We start from the raw sequence: 15,605 nt of genomic DNA, 5'->3' as shown, positions 1-15,605 counted from the left end.
AGCTACCCAGTTGCTGAACTCAGGTTAGTTGTGACCAAAATTAGTCACTAGCCAGGGGTGACTCACTGGATGAAGTGACACTGATCTAACGTCCCTCAGCTCTTTTCAAAACTCATCAACAATCCTTGCTGTCTTTCTCTCTCTTATGTTAACAGCAAAGGCCGAAGAGCTTATGCAAAAGAAACTTTCAGAATCTCCTGGGCAATCATACTCCCTTCACAGTTAAGGAGTAAGAAGAAAAGTAAGTGTCCAATAATGTTACCCACACAAAACTGTAACATCTTCACTTCTTAAATTCCATTTTGAGAAAGATGAACATTCTGATTGGAAATTCCTTGTGTGCATTTATTTTTATTTTTGCAAACAAATTGCATCATCTGGACTCAGACTGGGATACTGCCACTTGCTTTCTGCTGATTTACCTGAGTTTTGTGAAGTGTCCATAGCAATGTTTTTGCTGATTCTAAGCTTTGACAATGAGTCCATCCTAGCAATATCAAGAGGCGGCTAAGGGGGTTGAATTCTCCCCTCAATAAGCTGTTCAGGCTCGAATAATCTTCTCTTTTCAGTAAAGTTAATGCAGTCATCTAGAAAACAAAATGAAGAAGTATTTTTTTTTCCAAAATGCAGAGATCCATAAAGTCTGGCAGCTTATGTAAGCCAGTAGCCACTTCAATATGAGCTTCACTGAAATAGTGAAGTTCTGCATCTGCAATTCCCGTAAACTTAAATTTTCCAAGCCATCAGGTTACTCTTCAGTAAAACTGTCATGAGGAAAAATACATCATTTCACATGCTTACCACAGAGCCAGCTCACACTCCCCTCACTACATTACCTTTACATTCTTTCTATTGATTATGCCTCTGTCAAGGGGATTATGTAAGAAACTTGAATGAGCACATTATTTCGAAGTGGAAATATGTTCAGCCTTAAAAGCTCACATTTTAACAGTGACCACTTACCCATATTCTTTTTCTTTTAGCTATGTAAATACATTCAAATAATTTAATTCATAACAGAGTATTTTTCACCAGGTCTTCAAGCTCTCAGAAACATAAATTTTACCATCCAAACTAGCCTCACTGCCCCAACTCTACCAGCATCAGAAAACCAAAGCAATGAGTTCAAGGTCATGGGGTAAATCAAGCGGCACATCCAACAAAATCAAGAGTATAACAGAATCACAGAATCACAGAATCGACTGGGTTGGAAAAGACCTGAGAGATCATCGAGTCCAACCCTTGGTCCAACTCTAGTCCGTTTACTAGATCATGGCACTAAGTGCCATGTCCAATCTCAGTTTAAAAACCTCCAGGGACAGCGAGTCCACCACCTCCCTGGGCAGGCCATTCCAATGCCTGACTGCTCTCTCTGTAAAGAATTTCTTTCTAATATCCAGCCTAAATTTCCCCTGGCAGAGTTTAAGCCCATGCCCCCTTGTCCTATCGCTGACTGCCTGGGAGAAGAGACCAATCCCCACCTGGCTATAACTTCCCTTCAGGTAGTTATAGAGAGTGATGAGGTCACCTCTGAGCCTCGTCTTCTCTAGACTAAACAACCCCAGCTCCCTCAGCCTCTCCCCATAGGTCTTGTGCTCAAGTCCCTTCACCAGTCGTGTTGCTCTTCTCTGGACCCGCTCCAGCACTTCAATGTCCTTCCTGAACTGAGGGGCCCAGAACTGAACACCATACTCCAGGTGTGGCCTCCCCAATGCAGAGTACAGGGGAAGGATCACTTCCCTTGTCTTGCTGACCACGCTATTTTTGATACAGGACAGGATACCATTTGCCTTCTTGGCCACCTGGGCACACTGATGGCTCATGTTGAGCTTCCTGTCAATTAGTACCCCCAGGTCCTTTTCTGTCTGACTGCTCTCCAGCCACTCTGCGCCCAGCCTGTAGCGCTGCAGGGGGCTGTTGTGACCGAAGTGCAGCACCCGGCACTTGGCCTTATTGAACTTCATCCCATTGGAATCAGCCCATTTTTCCAGTCTATCCAGATCCCTCTGCAGAGCCCTCCTGCCTTCCAGCAGGTCGACACTCCCTCCCAATTTGGTGTCACCAGCAAATTTGCTGATGATGGTCTCAATCCCCTCATCTAAATCGTCAATAAAGATGTTAAACAGGACTGGACCCAACACTGACCCCTGGGGAACACCACTAGTGACTGGCCGCCAGCTGGATGCAGCCCCATTCATCAGCACTCTCTGGGCCCGGCCCTCTAGCCAGTTCTTAACCCAGCGTAGAGTGCACTTGTCCAAGCCACGGGCTACCAGCTTTTGCTGGAGTATATTATGGGAGACAGTGTCAAAGGCCTTGCTGAAGTCCAGATAGACCACATCCACAGCTTTCCCCTCATCCACCAGGTGAGTCACCTGATCATAAAAGGAGATCAGGTTGGTCAGACAGGACCTGCCCCTCCTAAACCCATGCTGGCTGGGTCTGATCCCTTGTCCATCCTGAAGGTGCTATGTGATTCCATTCAGGATGATCTGCTCCATAACCCTGCCAGGCACCGAGGTCAGGCTGACAGGCCTGTAGTTACCAGGGTCAGCTTTGCAGCCCTTTTTGTGGACTGGGGTAACATTGGCCAATTTCCAATCATATGGGACCTCCCCAGTGAGCCAGGACTGTTGGAAGATGATGGAGAGCAGCTTGGCAAGTTCTTCTGATAGCTCCCTCATCACCCTAGGATGGATCCCATCTGGTCCCATAGACTTATGAGGATCCAGATGGCTCAGTAAATCACCAGCTATTTCCTCCTGGAATACAAGGGGCCTATTTGGCTTCCTATCTCTGTCAACCACCTCCAGAGATGAGTTGTCCTGGGGGCCACCTTTCTTACTGGTAAAAACTGAGGCAAAGTAGGTATTAAGTACCTCAGCTTTCTCCTCATCTTTGTTAACTATATTTCCCTCAAAGTCCAACAGAGAATGGAGGTTTTCCTTGCCCCGCCTTTTGTTATTAACATATTTGTTATTAACATATTTGTAGACTCAGGACTTAAATCATGAAGATTTAATCTTCAGTCTGCATGCAGATGAGCTTTTCCAAAAATCTCACTGAGTGTTTTGAGTTCATCACACAGCTGAAAGTAGAGGAGTCATCACCAGTTACCTCCTTGTTCCTGTAAGTCATGACCCCTAGTAAATACTACTTGAATACAAAATGCTTCTGTGTACCACCGAGACATGTTCAATACAGGGGTTGATTTTAGCCACCATTGGGTTTCCCTCTTAATGATTTTTAGGGCCATACCAGAATCTGTTCCAGAAAGTGCTTGCTGCTGTTCAAGCAGTAGAAATAGGCTTTCTTCCAAGAAGAAGCCTCTTTGGGATCTGAGAACAAACTCATCACAGTTCGCTCTGTATCCAGCTGATCAGATGAACCTAAAACACAACACAAAAAGATTACCTTCCAGTACAGAGGGGCATCTTTTAAAGAAGCATAATTGCTGTTAACTTAAACTGAGAAACACTCGGCATTTCCTCATATACTAATAAGCTGTTACACGTTAGCATTTAAGACTCTAGATATTGTTACTGGGTAACAAGAAAGCCAAGCAGACAAATTTGATAGAAAATAAACAGGTCAGACAGGAAATGAGGAAACTGTCTGGACAGTTGTTAGCATGCCAAGAGCCTGTTCAGCACACAAGTTGCTACATTAGCTCAGGTCACACTGCCTTTCTTTCTTTAGTCACACACATCTTATCTGTATGTTCATAAATTCCTTGTGCTCTGAGAAACTATGCTGCTTTATGGGGCCTTAGCAGAGACATAGCCAGCGCAGCAACTACTCAGATCTGTGCAAAGCAGGAACTGAACTACTCCCAGTGAGAGTGAAGGTATCTGTATTTCCATTTCTCTCACCCCACAAGGAAGCACTAACTGTAGTTATTATCAGAAATGCCAGAGTCTGCCACACCACACCAGCGTGAACTTTCTTCAGCAATTCCTATGAGTGGAGCAGAGACTTACTCCCTGACTTACACCTCAGTGTAGAGAGGCAAGAGAAGAAGGGCAGGCGTTCTAGCTTTTCCATCCTTGCACGCTCACCTGACACTTTCCTGACAAGGGCACGGGAATTTCAAATTTCAAGAGCACCGGAAAATCCAGCTGAGATCCTCAGCTAGATGTACCAGTCACAGGGAGCTAGAGAGAAGCTACAAAGTTATAGCCGGTTCAAAAACAAGAGTTGGGCTCTGGAAAGTGAGCAGGTAATCAAACCGCATCTTCTCTCCAGCTGGGATATTGGCCCACTCCACATCTCCTTCCACTTCTAGAAATTTTCCAATACTAAGAGTTTTGAATGTTTTGGGATTACTGAGGTCATTGAACTGTTATTGGCCTGAAATGGAACATCCTCCAACACGGATGACCCTGAGCTGCAGCTGAACCAATAAAAATTTTATTTACATATGAAGAGTCAACTTTCTAGTTACATGCAAGATCTTCATCAGGAAAAATGCTGAGCAGATTAAAATAGAGCACAAGAGGTGGTAAAGGAAGTGCTCACAAAAGAAAGCACAGACTGCAGAAATGTAGGGAGAACCCTGGGGTTACTATGCCAGTTCCTTGCTCTAAGTCATTTTAGCATAACCTTTTACAAGACTCTGTGGCTTGTTAAGGCACCTTAGCAGGAACACTGCTCGACTTCTTGACAACTTGCCTGTTAAAATGCCTCAACGACTTTGTTAAACAAGAAATTAAAACAAAGCAAAAAGCGAAACAAACCTTTTTGTATCGATCTTGACACTAGAAATTTTTCTCTTGTTCTTTCTATGACAACACTGCTATAAAGGCTCAGCAGGCCCTGGCTCTGTCTCCTCAGCATACAGCTTAGTAGCTTCTCCTCTCTCAGGAGGCTTCCCTCAGCCCAGCACACATCCAAGAGCTCCCTGAACAGGTGTCGTACTTCATCTGCCTGGTGCTCCACCTCAAAAGTCAGTGTACTAAGAGCAGCATAAATTGTATCTACTAGTTCTCTTCGATCTTGTTCTGATGAAATCTCAGAACTGCACTGAAGCCTCTGCAGAGATTTCAAGGAGTCCCGAAGAAAATCAACGAAGATGTTTTGTAGAGAGCAGTACTGCTGGAGCGAGGAGCTGTGTGTGCCTTGTTCCTCCTGGAAGAACTCCAGCAGGGCTCTTGCCCTCTGGGGAGCCCGCAGCAGAAGCTTCCGGAGAGCTAAAACAACATCCAAACTGAATCTGTGAGAATGGCCATCCCTTCTTTTCCTGTCTGTGATGTGCTTGTTCTGGGTGCACTCAAATGCTTCAAACAGCTCCTGGTAGAGAATTAATAAAAGGGTAAGCCTTTCAGATTGCATTGAAAATACATTATTTAAAAAGCAAGAGAAACTTGAGAGCAAGAAGATAATGCAATTTGGAAACATCATATTACCTACGAAATCCATTAACAATGGTTCACCTTGTCCAATATCCTTCCTAGAAGAGTGGATATGCCTCAATATGTAACAAAATATAAAGCAGGGGTGTCAAACTCATTTTTATAGGGGCCACATCGGCATTGCGGTTGCTTTCAAAGGGCTGAATGCAATTTTAGGACTGTATAAAGGTAGGAGCAGTTACAGTTACTGATATAAAGAATCCTCTAATACACAACTAAACTATGTGGGCCATGTACTCATAAGCAACTTACCTTAGTTCAAAGGCAATTACTACTGGATGGCGGAAGCACTACCATGTTCTACCTCTTAGCAACATACCGACGTCACTGTATCTTCACTAATAATCATGCTCCTACTGAGTTATGTTCACGCTTTCTTTTTTTTTAATCCTACGGTAGTAACAGTACAGCACTCAAAAATTTCCAGGAAGAAGGCAAAAGGGTGCAGAGGAGAGGAAAATTAAGATTTCAGGAGGAAGAAAAAGAAAATAGTCATACATTTAAAAGTGATTGCTGACTGCAGGTTATTTTGGCTCGCAGTAGGTTTTAGCTTTACAATTGCTAAGCATGTCTATAGATATAACACTGTGGCAAGCAGCCGCAATCAGGACTGAAGTGTGTTAGAAAGACCATGTAGAAAAGCTTGTTCCTTGCCTGCCTACAGCCTCCTTTCTAGGCAGAGAAATCACTTGCAGGCACATTGGTTTAACTTCAGAAAGGGATCTGAGTTACAGTTTCTTTCAGTTGCCTAGTAGATTAATAACACGTTAGCATCTCAGGTAGCCACTTAGCAGGAAGCTTTAACTTTGATTCCAAAACCTGATGATGTTGGACATTCTGCATAACTAACAAGAAGCAGGGCACATTATGTAGCTCACCTTTAGGACTTCCTCAGAGACATCTTTCTGTAATTCTTCCAAGAACAATAAAAATTCAGTTTCTCTCCGAAGAACAACTGGAACAGTTTTCTGAAGCAATAGAAGAGAATGAGAAAGATGTTGGCCAATAAAACTTTTATTCATTTACATTACCATATAAACCTAATCTCAGCTATTTCGTTAATGTTTTGAGGCAGACTGAAATATCTCTCTGAAGAAGCCTAATTCTCAGTTAAAGGCTATTCCACAATTAGATTCTGCTGCCACACCAGTGGATTCCATTTATCTACACATTTGGAAACAGAGACAAGTGTCACTTGGTCAGGAATTAGAATCCCATCAGTTGGAGACATCTTTCTTCAGAAAATAAAGAAAACATGCAAGTCTGAAGTCTGAGTAGTTACAAGGAGAAATGAATTTTAAAAAAATGACCACAAGTCCCAGCATACCAACTAAAAAAAAAAAAAAAAGAAAAAGGAAAAATACTAGTTTCTCCTTTACTCATGAAACATACTGCACTTGTCTGTCTGAAAACAACAGTACTGCAAACATGCCCCTCACCACCTAAAGCTTACAAAGACTTGTCTCATGCCTGAGCTATTTCATCTTTAATATAAGTAAGGTGCTTCAGAAACCTAAACAGAAAAAGACAAAAACAATTTTTCTCACCAGTGTGGAAAATATTAACAGCTGTTTCTTGACAAGTTTGTGAAAAGCAAAAGCAATGCACTTCTCCAGCTACCTTGAGTACTTAATTCAGTGAAATGTGGGAAAGCCTGTAATTTAAATAACCAAGTAGGCTGACATTTTGCACTTGGAAATCAGCCAGAAGTCAGAGCTGTACGCCACACTTGGAAGTCAGCTAGATATTTCTGTACCTGATTCGTGGCAAGCCATTTTTCCAGCACAAGAAGCCAAAGCCATGCAGTTCTCCATGGGCTAGAATTCTGTCCCCATCTACAAAAGCAATAAGCACAGGATTATACAAGGTCAATCCCAGCTCTAAGATCCAGGAAAACACCATCAGAGGTAATTTTGATTTTTATATTTCTTTGTGTAAGATAAAAACAAAGATGACTAAATAGCTGAAGATGAGTCAGATAGGAAGGGAATGCAGAGGAATCAGAATATTGGTACTGCTTACACATTGACTTAATGATTTCTGCTGTGAAAAAAAAAAAACCCAAACACCTGCTTTTAGATCTGCCAAATACCAACACTACTGCCATAGTTCTTTGCTTCAAAACAATGCAATTTATTTCTGGTCTAAAGTTCAGTCTGTATAGCCCTCTTTGAGCACTTCAGCAGATTTCTTTGAAATCTGACCACTTGACAAAAGCTGCTATTTCCTGTTCTGTCTAGTTCTACCCGAAAAAAACTTAAACTAAGCCTCAGGTCACAGCAGCACAAGTGCAGCTCCATGTCCAAACTAAAAGTGAAGCAATGTACTAATTAAAAAAATAATACCACTAATTTCCAGCAGTTTTTCATGTGCTCCGGTACTTATACACAATTCCAAAACAAAGTTAGGGAACATGTTCAGTACTGTCAAACAGACTAAGAAAAGAAGAAAGCACGAGATAGTTTATTGGCCTTTAAAAAGCTCAGCACTGCTAACTAAAACCTTTCGATGTGATAAGTCCAACTATCAAAGATAAAAAGATCAAAAATGCTTATGTCTCACATGGCCATTAATACTATTCACCTAACCATGTGCACACCTTCCTCCAGACTACTGAAATGCTGTCAGTGTAAATGGTTTCTTAGAACATTTACCAAAATGTTACACAAATTTTACTGAAGTGCTAGAAAGTCAGCCTTCATATGCACCTACCTGAAAAGCAGCGATGAAAACTAACTACGACTGAGTAAAACTAACGCCATTTCAAAATCCAGTGCGAGAGAAATAAGAAATCAATAGTATAATTTGAATTTTTAGCATTTAAATTTTTAGAAATCGGAAGGTCTTTCGAGAGCTGGAAACAGAACATTTTAAATAACTACAGTGCTGATCTCGGTGGTAACATTCCTAAGTTCACCAAAGTGATGTAATTTTAGGAGATGCTCCTTGTTATTATCCCTCAGTAAGATCTAGCAAAAGCAGTTCTGTAATGCCTCCAAATAATTTTAAGCTTGTTATCAATCACCATATCAACACCATAAATAAACACCACTCATAATCCCAGTGGGCTGTGCAGCCTGCTAAGTGCTTGGGCAGCGATAAGACGTCAACATTCAGATAACACTACATCGAGATACATCCAAGACATCTCAGCACTGAGCCAAGCGCTGTTTCCCAGGTCCTACCCGTCTCCCACAGCCACCACTGAACTAATCGCTCCCCCCCATTCCCCACCCGAGCCTAGCGAACCAAACCAGCACCTTGCTCACCTGATCCCCGCGGGACAAGCTACCAGAGCCCGAAGAATCGCTTCCACCTTCTCGGGGCCATCCCCACGCCACCGGCCCAGCTGGGGCACACAGGCCTGCGCCAGCACCCAGTCCCCACGCCGCACGCACTCGCAGAAGAACCCGAAGAGTCGCTCCAGAGAGACCGCTTCTTCGTCTCCGAAAGAATGCATCTTCCCAGGACCAGCCAGGACCTGGGGCAGGTGACACAGGCGAGGGCGGTGAGGGCGCGCTGGGGCACCCACCCCGGACTCCTTCCTCACTCCCGCGGGTACGGGGGTGACACGCCAGCGCGCCCCGCGGGCTGACAGCGCGGCTGCCGCTCGGCCCTGGCCGCCCCGCCGCGAGTGCGCCGCCCGGGGGAGCGCAGCGCAGCCCAGCCCGGCGGCTCGCGGGATGCTCCGGCCGCCCGTCCCCGCTGGGAGACACTGTCTTCGGGGGCGGCAGCGGCACTCGCCCCGGGCTGCGCGTTCTGCCGCCCACCCACCCGCAGCCTCGCCCTCCTGCCCAAGGTCCGGTCCGGCCCAGCGGCCCCCGGCGTGGTCTGCGTTACCTGTCGAGGCAGGACGCGGCCGCCTCGGCGGCACTGGGCTCTACTGCACCGCCCCGGCAACGCCACCCCTTGCCGCCGCCATCTTGGGCACTGCCTCAGCTGACCGCGCCGCCGGGCGGGCACGCGGGCAGGCGTCCGCCCATTGGCCGAGCCGGGGCAGAATGTAAATAAACCGCCATTTTTCTTTGGGGCGCCTGACGCCGCCTCAAGAACCCGGGCAGCGTAAGCCCCGCCCCCGATGACCACGCCCATCTCCGCCCACCGTCCCGCCCCGCGGCCTCCTCCTACCGCACGCCAGGCTCACCCCGTGCTCCGGCCTCCGTGGTTGTGATTGGCTTTCGCCCGAAGCTCTGCTCCCTGGCGCGCAGGGGGACCGCCCCGCCGCGGCGCCTCTCCGAGAAGGCGGCGGGAGGTATGAGGTGTGGTTGTGACATCGTCGTGAGGGTGTCTCTCGGACGGGAGGTTATTTATACGTATATTATGTACACCCGTATACATACATACATATATAGAAGTATACCTATAGGGGTGTATAGATATAAGTGGATATATTTACCCCTTATATATGTATACTTCTATATAAGTCTTTATAGGAATATAAGTGTTATGTATATTTACTCCTTTGAGGGCAGAAATGGTATCAAAATACGTATGTGACGTGTTATTTTTATGTCTTACATATACAAATAAGTTATGCACACACCCCCACAATTTTAAATACTTACATAAAATATGTCATTAGTTGTAGGTACAGATACAGCTACAGACGTCAGCTTGCCGGGTGCTTCTGTGCAGGGTTGTGGGGCCCTGCCCACCCTTGCGGTCCCCCTGCCCACCCTTGCGGCCCCCCTGCCCTCTTGCCATCACTGCCCTTGTCGCTTCTGAGCTGCCCTGGGTGGGACGAGGCACAAGGGCCGTGACTCAGCTGCTCGGCTGGGTGGTGTCCAGCCAGTGTTCGGCAGAGATAAGCCCCCTGCCAACATCCTCCCTTTATTCCGGGCTTTTTGTTTGTTTTTGTCCTGACACAATAAAACAAAAGCTCCCCTGGGGACTGCTGCAGCGGAGGCAAGCGTAAGAGGCAGAGTGGTGATGACAGAGGAAAGGTGTCCCAAAGTAAGTGATCAAGGGACCCCCCAGGGCTCCTGAATGGAAAATATGGGAAGGGGGCTATGTCTGTGTGCACGTGCTGGGACCTGCCAATAAACCATGCAAGATGCTGCAGGAGTTTGTACTTACGACACCCTGAGTGTTTTTCACCTGTACTGTCAGTTCAATGTCAGCAGAGTAATGGTGCATGAGTAGTCATGGCTCTGACCTTACTTCAGCAATGCTGGACAAGCTGTAAGGGTTGAAACCATGTGGTCGTCATTCGAGGTGTTCCCTGTGCCTTTAGTGATGGTGCTTACTATGGTGCAGCTCTGTACAAACAATTTCTAAACGTGCACTTTCACTTTGGGGTATTAGTTTGTATTTTGTCTCCTGTGTCAGCAAGGAAGGAGCTTTGCTGGGACATAGGACCTGTATGAGGATGATCTTTTCTGCTTACTACCTACTCTTCTAATTGCTTTATTCAGTTTGAATCATCTTACAGACTCCTTACTCCTTTACATAAGACATCTCAACTGGTTGATACTTTTTCTGTGTTACAAAGTTCAAAACATACCTTCTGGAGTCACTTGCCCACTTCTGCAATGGTGAACGTACATCATTAACAACCAGCAGTAGTGCTCTCATTTTTGAAGTTTCTTTTAAACTAATTTCTTCCACTATTTGCCTTGTTAGGAATTAGAGGTTTATTAACGTATCTGTGAAGCCCTCAGTGTGGATAGATGTAAATATCACGGTGAAAGAATAAATTGCTTAAAGTCATCTTAGCAGAAAACATAACTTGTATATTGAAATCAGGAAATCAGGAGTATAGGCAAAACATTTTTCATCTTGAATTTGTGTTTCTGTCAAGCAAGCTGGCATTCAATAATTTAAAAATCTAGCTTTGGTTATATTTTCCAAAATTTAAAAATATCTATGGAGTAGCCATAGCAACTTACACTTGAATGGAAGCCCATTTGCTGTGAATAGAAGTCTGTGGATTCCCATGCTGATGTGGTGCTTCTCATAGTCAAAATACTAAACCGTGCATATATTGTACAGGTCTTCTAGCAAAAAAAAAAGTCTGAATTTTTGCCTTGGAACACTGGAACGATAAAGTGCTTTTTATCTAAAATAGGGTCTGCTGTGCATTGCCTTGGAATATTATCAGTGTTAGGCAAATTGCTAATAATACTTGGCAGTTTATAGCAGCTTCTTTCTAAGTGGATCTGCATAGAGACCTGCTAGTGGCATTTACATTTTAAAGGCATTTCTGAAACTGAATTCTCAAAACATCTCTATCACTTGTTTTCAAGCTCTTTCTTTTATTTTTTCATGTCAACCATTGCCTGTATTAGTTTCTCCACTGACTGTCGAAGCTGTTGGAGAATTACTTGGAGCAAGTAAATGTAGCTCTGCAGTTTGGGTGGGGTTTGCAGCTAGAGGTCTCTGTGAACAGGACAAAAGTAGATTCACTGAGAAGCCATTTTCTGGCTCTGACAATGCAATGGGGACAGGTGCGACTGCGATCATCCGTGAGGACATGGTTGCGTTTCTGTCAACATGCAGTGGCAGGACAGCGTCTGTGTTGGCTTTGGGGACGACAGAGGCTACCCAGCCGGTGTGAAGCCTGTTGGTGTCACTTCAGCCTACTGAAATCTGCTAATGAAATAGAGCTGGTGGAGTAAATTCATGCAGAGTCTGAGCTCTGCATCATGCTACCACAAAGCTTTCGAGCTGTTGCATGGAGCACTGCAAACACATTTATTGTGTTGTTAGACCATAGCAGCCATCACCGGCTCACCCCGGGTGCGTCGGCTGTCTGAGTGCTGCCACTGACAGCATCTGTGGGTCACCGCAGCTCTTGCAGTCCCTGCTCTGGTCTTGGGGAGTGGCCTCACGCTCAAAGTCGGTGGTGACTGTTCCCAGAGCCTCCTGAGGCACTCCATCAGGGCTGTCAGCTGCACACATCAGTCAGGGAGCGCACTGACAGCAGCCATGCATCTTATTGACAGGGGCTTTGGTCACAAACTGCCCAGCGGAGCCGGCGGTCCTGTCAGGCAGCCATTGCCTTGTCACCAGCCGTTCGCTTATGGCAGCCCTCTCACTCGCCTCAGGTACCAGAACTGACAGAATTGTTACCAAAAATGCAAGAAGTACTTTAGGCCAGAAGTATTTTAAAGTTCTTTTATACATCTAAAAATCAAATTAAGTTTTATGAGGTGACCAAAGCAGCTGTTAAAGCTGTTTTATCCCTGGCATGACCTACTGCAGCTCATTTTCCCTGTTCCCTGCAGGTGGAGCAGTATGTTGGTGAAATTAAAGGTGGCCTGAGACCAGCCATGAAACTCACAGTCATAGGAATGGTACACTCCAACCCCAAGAGGTAGGTGAGGGGTCTGGTGGGGGCTTCACCCTGTCATACATGTTCCTACCTGTCTCCTAAATCCAAAGATCTCTTGAGGGTCTGTGCTCTTTGGAGGAAGAAAGTAAAACAGATGTATAGCTTTGTTTAATTTTCCTGCTCTTAGACTGAGCTTAAAATGACAAGAAAGAATTCTCTGTTAAGCCTTTCTGACTGCCCTGTCAGGATTTTCTAGTCCTTGACCATATCTAATGTGAACTGGAGTGGGCACACAAGCGGCATTTCTCCTCCAGGAAGAGGTGCAGTTCTGAATCTGCATCTTGGTTGTCTGCTGGGGGCTAAAATCAACACCATTTTAAAACCAGTGTTTTTGACACAGGAGGTGCAGGTTCATTGCTGTGTTTAATCTGAATGACAGCAACTGTGCTTATCACTACACTTTTTTGCATCTACAGTGATAAACACCAGTGCTTGCATTGGTGAAGAGTTTGCCATAACCTCTTTTAGGACACAAATTGGAATTGTCTCGTGAACAAATGGTGGCTTGATTTCAGTCATGAGAGAGGAAAAGCAACATCAGCAGTCGCTATCATCCTACTGGAAACCGGGGGAGAAACAAGCCTGTTCTCATCCATTTCTGAAGCTTCTCCCATGTTTCAGTCTGACAAGAAATCGAAGGCTGTCTAAGTCTTTAAAGGCGTTTGCCATGCTTACCACGTCCTTTCACATTTCTGAAAGTCACAGTTATTTCACTGTTTTTTCAGCTTTTCAGTGACTCTGCTCTGCGATCCACGGGATGCAACCAAAGATGTTGGGCTGTTATTTACAGTTAACTTTAGTGACAAATCCATCACCCGAAATGCACGAATTGCTGGGAAATGGGGAAGAGAAGAGAAGACTATTCCCTACTTTCCATTTACAGCAGGCGACACATTTAAGGTAATTTTGGGGGTACTATGAATAGGGTGGAGAAAGGAGAGGAGACAGGCTGTAGTCTTACCACAAATAGCTAACTATTGACAATGCCAGTCTAGTATGGCACAGAGAACAACAGTTCAAGCCCTGATGGGGGAGATCCATTCCTTTCTCTAGTATAAGTGAGAGAACTCACTATAAGGAGCTTTACAGTAGCATGTCATCAGAGGGCAGGTTATTTATTAGGGGCATTTCAGAAGAACCAGTAGACTTTGTGCTTCACTATCGCTATCACATGGGGTCCTAAGTCCATGTTGGTGAAATCAACACTGCTGTTGATGTCTAAGTGGCTTCCCTGTCCTTTTCCATTGCAGATGGAGCTCTTATGTGAACACCAGCAAATACGAGTCTTGCTTGATGGACGGCAGCTCTGTGACTTCACTCACCGCATCCAGCCGCTGAACTTGGTGAAAGCTTTGCAGATCTCAGGGGACATCAAGCTTACCAAAGTAGCTTGAAAAAAAAGGACACCACAATATTACCAGGGGACAGAGGCAAATGTACTTTCTCCTGTCTGATAAATGTTTTGTCCTATTCTCTGGCTGATTCTGGAGAGTAGGAACTGTATATTTTTAATTTGCTGATGTGTTTGAAATATACACTTTTTTTCCTATGCACACTCAGCAATTGCAGAGCTATGGCTGGTCCAGGTAAATCAGAGCGCCTTTGCTGAGATACTCTTATGGCCTCCCAAATGGCAAGATTTATGATGCTATGCAGTGTCTCACATGCTTGTGGTCCCCTAACTCCCCAGGCATGTCAGCTGGCAGAGCTCAGTCCTCTGCTGTGGAGTGGCTGTTCCCCTTGTCACCAGAACTGGGCAGTAAGCAGGTGGTGGAACTGAGAAAAGAGTAAGTAAATAAGGGAGCCTGGTGGTCCCCAGCAAGGCTCATATTATCAGGAGGGAATTGCTTTTCCTGGAATCTCTGCTCAGTCAGTGCAAAGCCATCTGTACTTCCCAGTACAGAGCAATAAATGCCTTATCAGCATCCCTGTCTCTTGCAGGTAGCGTTCTCATGAATCGAAAGGGTTCAACAGCTGTGGATTTCATGGTCTTCTCTGGACCAGCCCTAGGAAATGGTACCTGTAGCCAAAACTGCATTGCCCATTCTTGTATCTAATTCAAACAGCATCTTTGCTGGCAAACTTCTTTACCAGCTCTGTTAAATATTTGAATGCACTTGAGTGTTGTGCTATTGTTTCATTGCTATAGATTTAGAAGAAAGGTCTAAATGCATAGCTATTCTAATACATTTATAAGCATGTATCACAGCTGCTGCCTTTGGCTCTGTTTTGATTGGTTGGTTATAACACAGGATGAAGGAAAAGAGACTTTCTTTGTAGTACATAACTTGGAGAAGAAAAAAGATCTGGAAAGAGGTGGCTCTGTGGCTATTAAATTACTCTGTGACTTCAGGGAAGATATACAGTATGCTCTTTTCATGGGGATTTTGGAGGCTCTGCAGAGTCCAGCTGTCAGGTACAGGTACTCAGATAACATGAGGAATTTTATGAAAACAATATATCAGTAGACTGCTTGGGTGTTTTAATCATCTCATACATTCCATTCTACCCTCTGATGTTATGTAGAATGTCTCAGTTTCTACATAAATCTAAATGTACAGTGTGTGAAACCATTATTTTCATATACTCAAACTGCCCTCTAGGAAAAATAATGTCTAAAGAAAACAGGAGATTCAAATGCACTAAACTTTTTTTTTTTTTAACAATATCAAAGTCAAGTTTACTAAACAAATAACAGAAAATTTAATGGCTTAAAATATAAAAAGCAATAGTCAGAACGTCTCGGTCCCAATGGTGCTCCACATAAATGGACTTACAGTGATAATCAGGAGGAAAAGTCTTGCTTTTATGGCTGAGAGATTTTTTCCAATGCATTCAGTGCCAGCAATTGTCTGGAATAA

The 15,605-nt window shown here is 44.7% G+C and overlaps 2 protein-coding genes across 7 annotated transcripts in view; one reads left to right on the top strand and one right to left on the bottom strand.

Annotated features, from left to right (window-relative positions):
• The window catches only part of ZFYVE26 (zinc finger FYVE-type containing 26), a 52,295-nt gene extending 42,646 nt beyond the window's left edge, over positions 1 to 9,649 (bottom strand). For 2 of the 4 annotated variants that reach the window (XM_080345791.1, XM_080345792.1), the window contains exons 1-7: positions 9,252 to 9,649; positions 8,681 to 8,892; positions 7,168 to 7,246; positions 6,290 to 6,379; positions 4,737 to 5,289; positions 3,259 to 3,389; positions 423 to 587 (exon numbers count right to left, since the gene is read on the bottom strand). In XM_080345791.1, the coding sequence (XP_080201917.1) occupies positions 423 to 587; positions 3,259 to 3,389; positions 4,737 to 5,289; positions 6,290 to 6,379; positions 7,168 to 7,246; positions 8,681 to 8,892; positions 9,252 to 9,503 (1,482 nt within the window). In that variant the 5' untranslated portion in view covers positions 9,504 to 9,649. The remainder of the gene's footprint in view (positions 1 to 422; positions 588 to 3,258; positions 3,390 to 4,736; positions 5,290 to 6,289; positions 6,380 to 7,167; positions 7,247 to 8,680; positions 8,893 to 9,251) is intronic. The other 2 variants (XM_080345790.1, XM_080345793.1) reach the window with 1 other exon arrangement.
• LOC308041242 (galectin-related protein A-like) lies at positions 9,544 to 15,366 on the top strand. Of its 3 annotated transcripts, none has more exons than XM_080345796.1 (4): positions 9,544 to 9,663; positions 12,638 to 12,726; positions 13,470 to 13,644; positions 13,995 to 15,365. In XM_080345796.1, the coding sequence occupies exons 2-4, from the start codon at positions 12,683 to 12,685 to the stop codon at positions 14,136 to 14,138; spliced, it is 363 nt and encodes a 120-aa protein (XP_080201922.1). In that variant the 5' UTR covers positions 9,544 to 9,663; positions 12,638 to 12,682; the 3' UTR covers positions 14,139 to 15,365. The 3 variants fall into 3 exon arrangements, with proteins under 3 accessions (XP_080201922.1, XP_080201923.1, XP_080201921.1); XM_080345797.1 differs by having other exon boundaries at positions 9,568 to 9,672; positions 13,995 to 15,366; XM_080345795.1 differs by lacking the exon at positions 9,544 to 9,663 and adding an exon at positions 10,233 to 10,364.
• Positions 15,367 to 15,605: the final 239 nt, after the last annotated feature.

The sequence above is a fragment of the Nesoenas mayeri genome, assembly GCF_963082525.1.
Source record: "Nesoenas mayeri genome assembly, chromosome: 5".
In the NCBI taxonomy this organism is placed as follows: domain Eukaryota; kingdom Metazoa; phylum Chordata; class Aves; order Columbiformes; family Columbidae; genus Nesoenas; species Nesoenas mayeri.
This window is presented reverse-complemented; position numbering and strand designations above follow the sequence as displayed.

Excerpts from the sequence above, each read along its gene's own strand:
- LOC308041242 (XM_080345795.1), top strand. The coding sequence starts at position 10,341 with ATGACAGAGGAAAGGTGTCCCAAA. Across the intron at positions 12,727-13,469 it reads GTACACTCCAACCCCAAGAG|CTTTTCAGTGACTCTGCTCT; the intron begins GTAGGTGAGGGG and ends CTGTTTTTTCAG. Across the intron at positions 13,645-13,994 it reads CAGCAGGCGACACATTTAAG|ATGGAGCTCTTATGTGAACA; the intron begins GTAATTTTGGGG and ends TTTCCATTGCAG.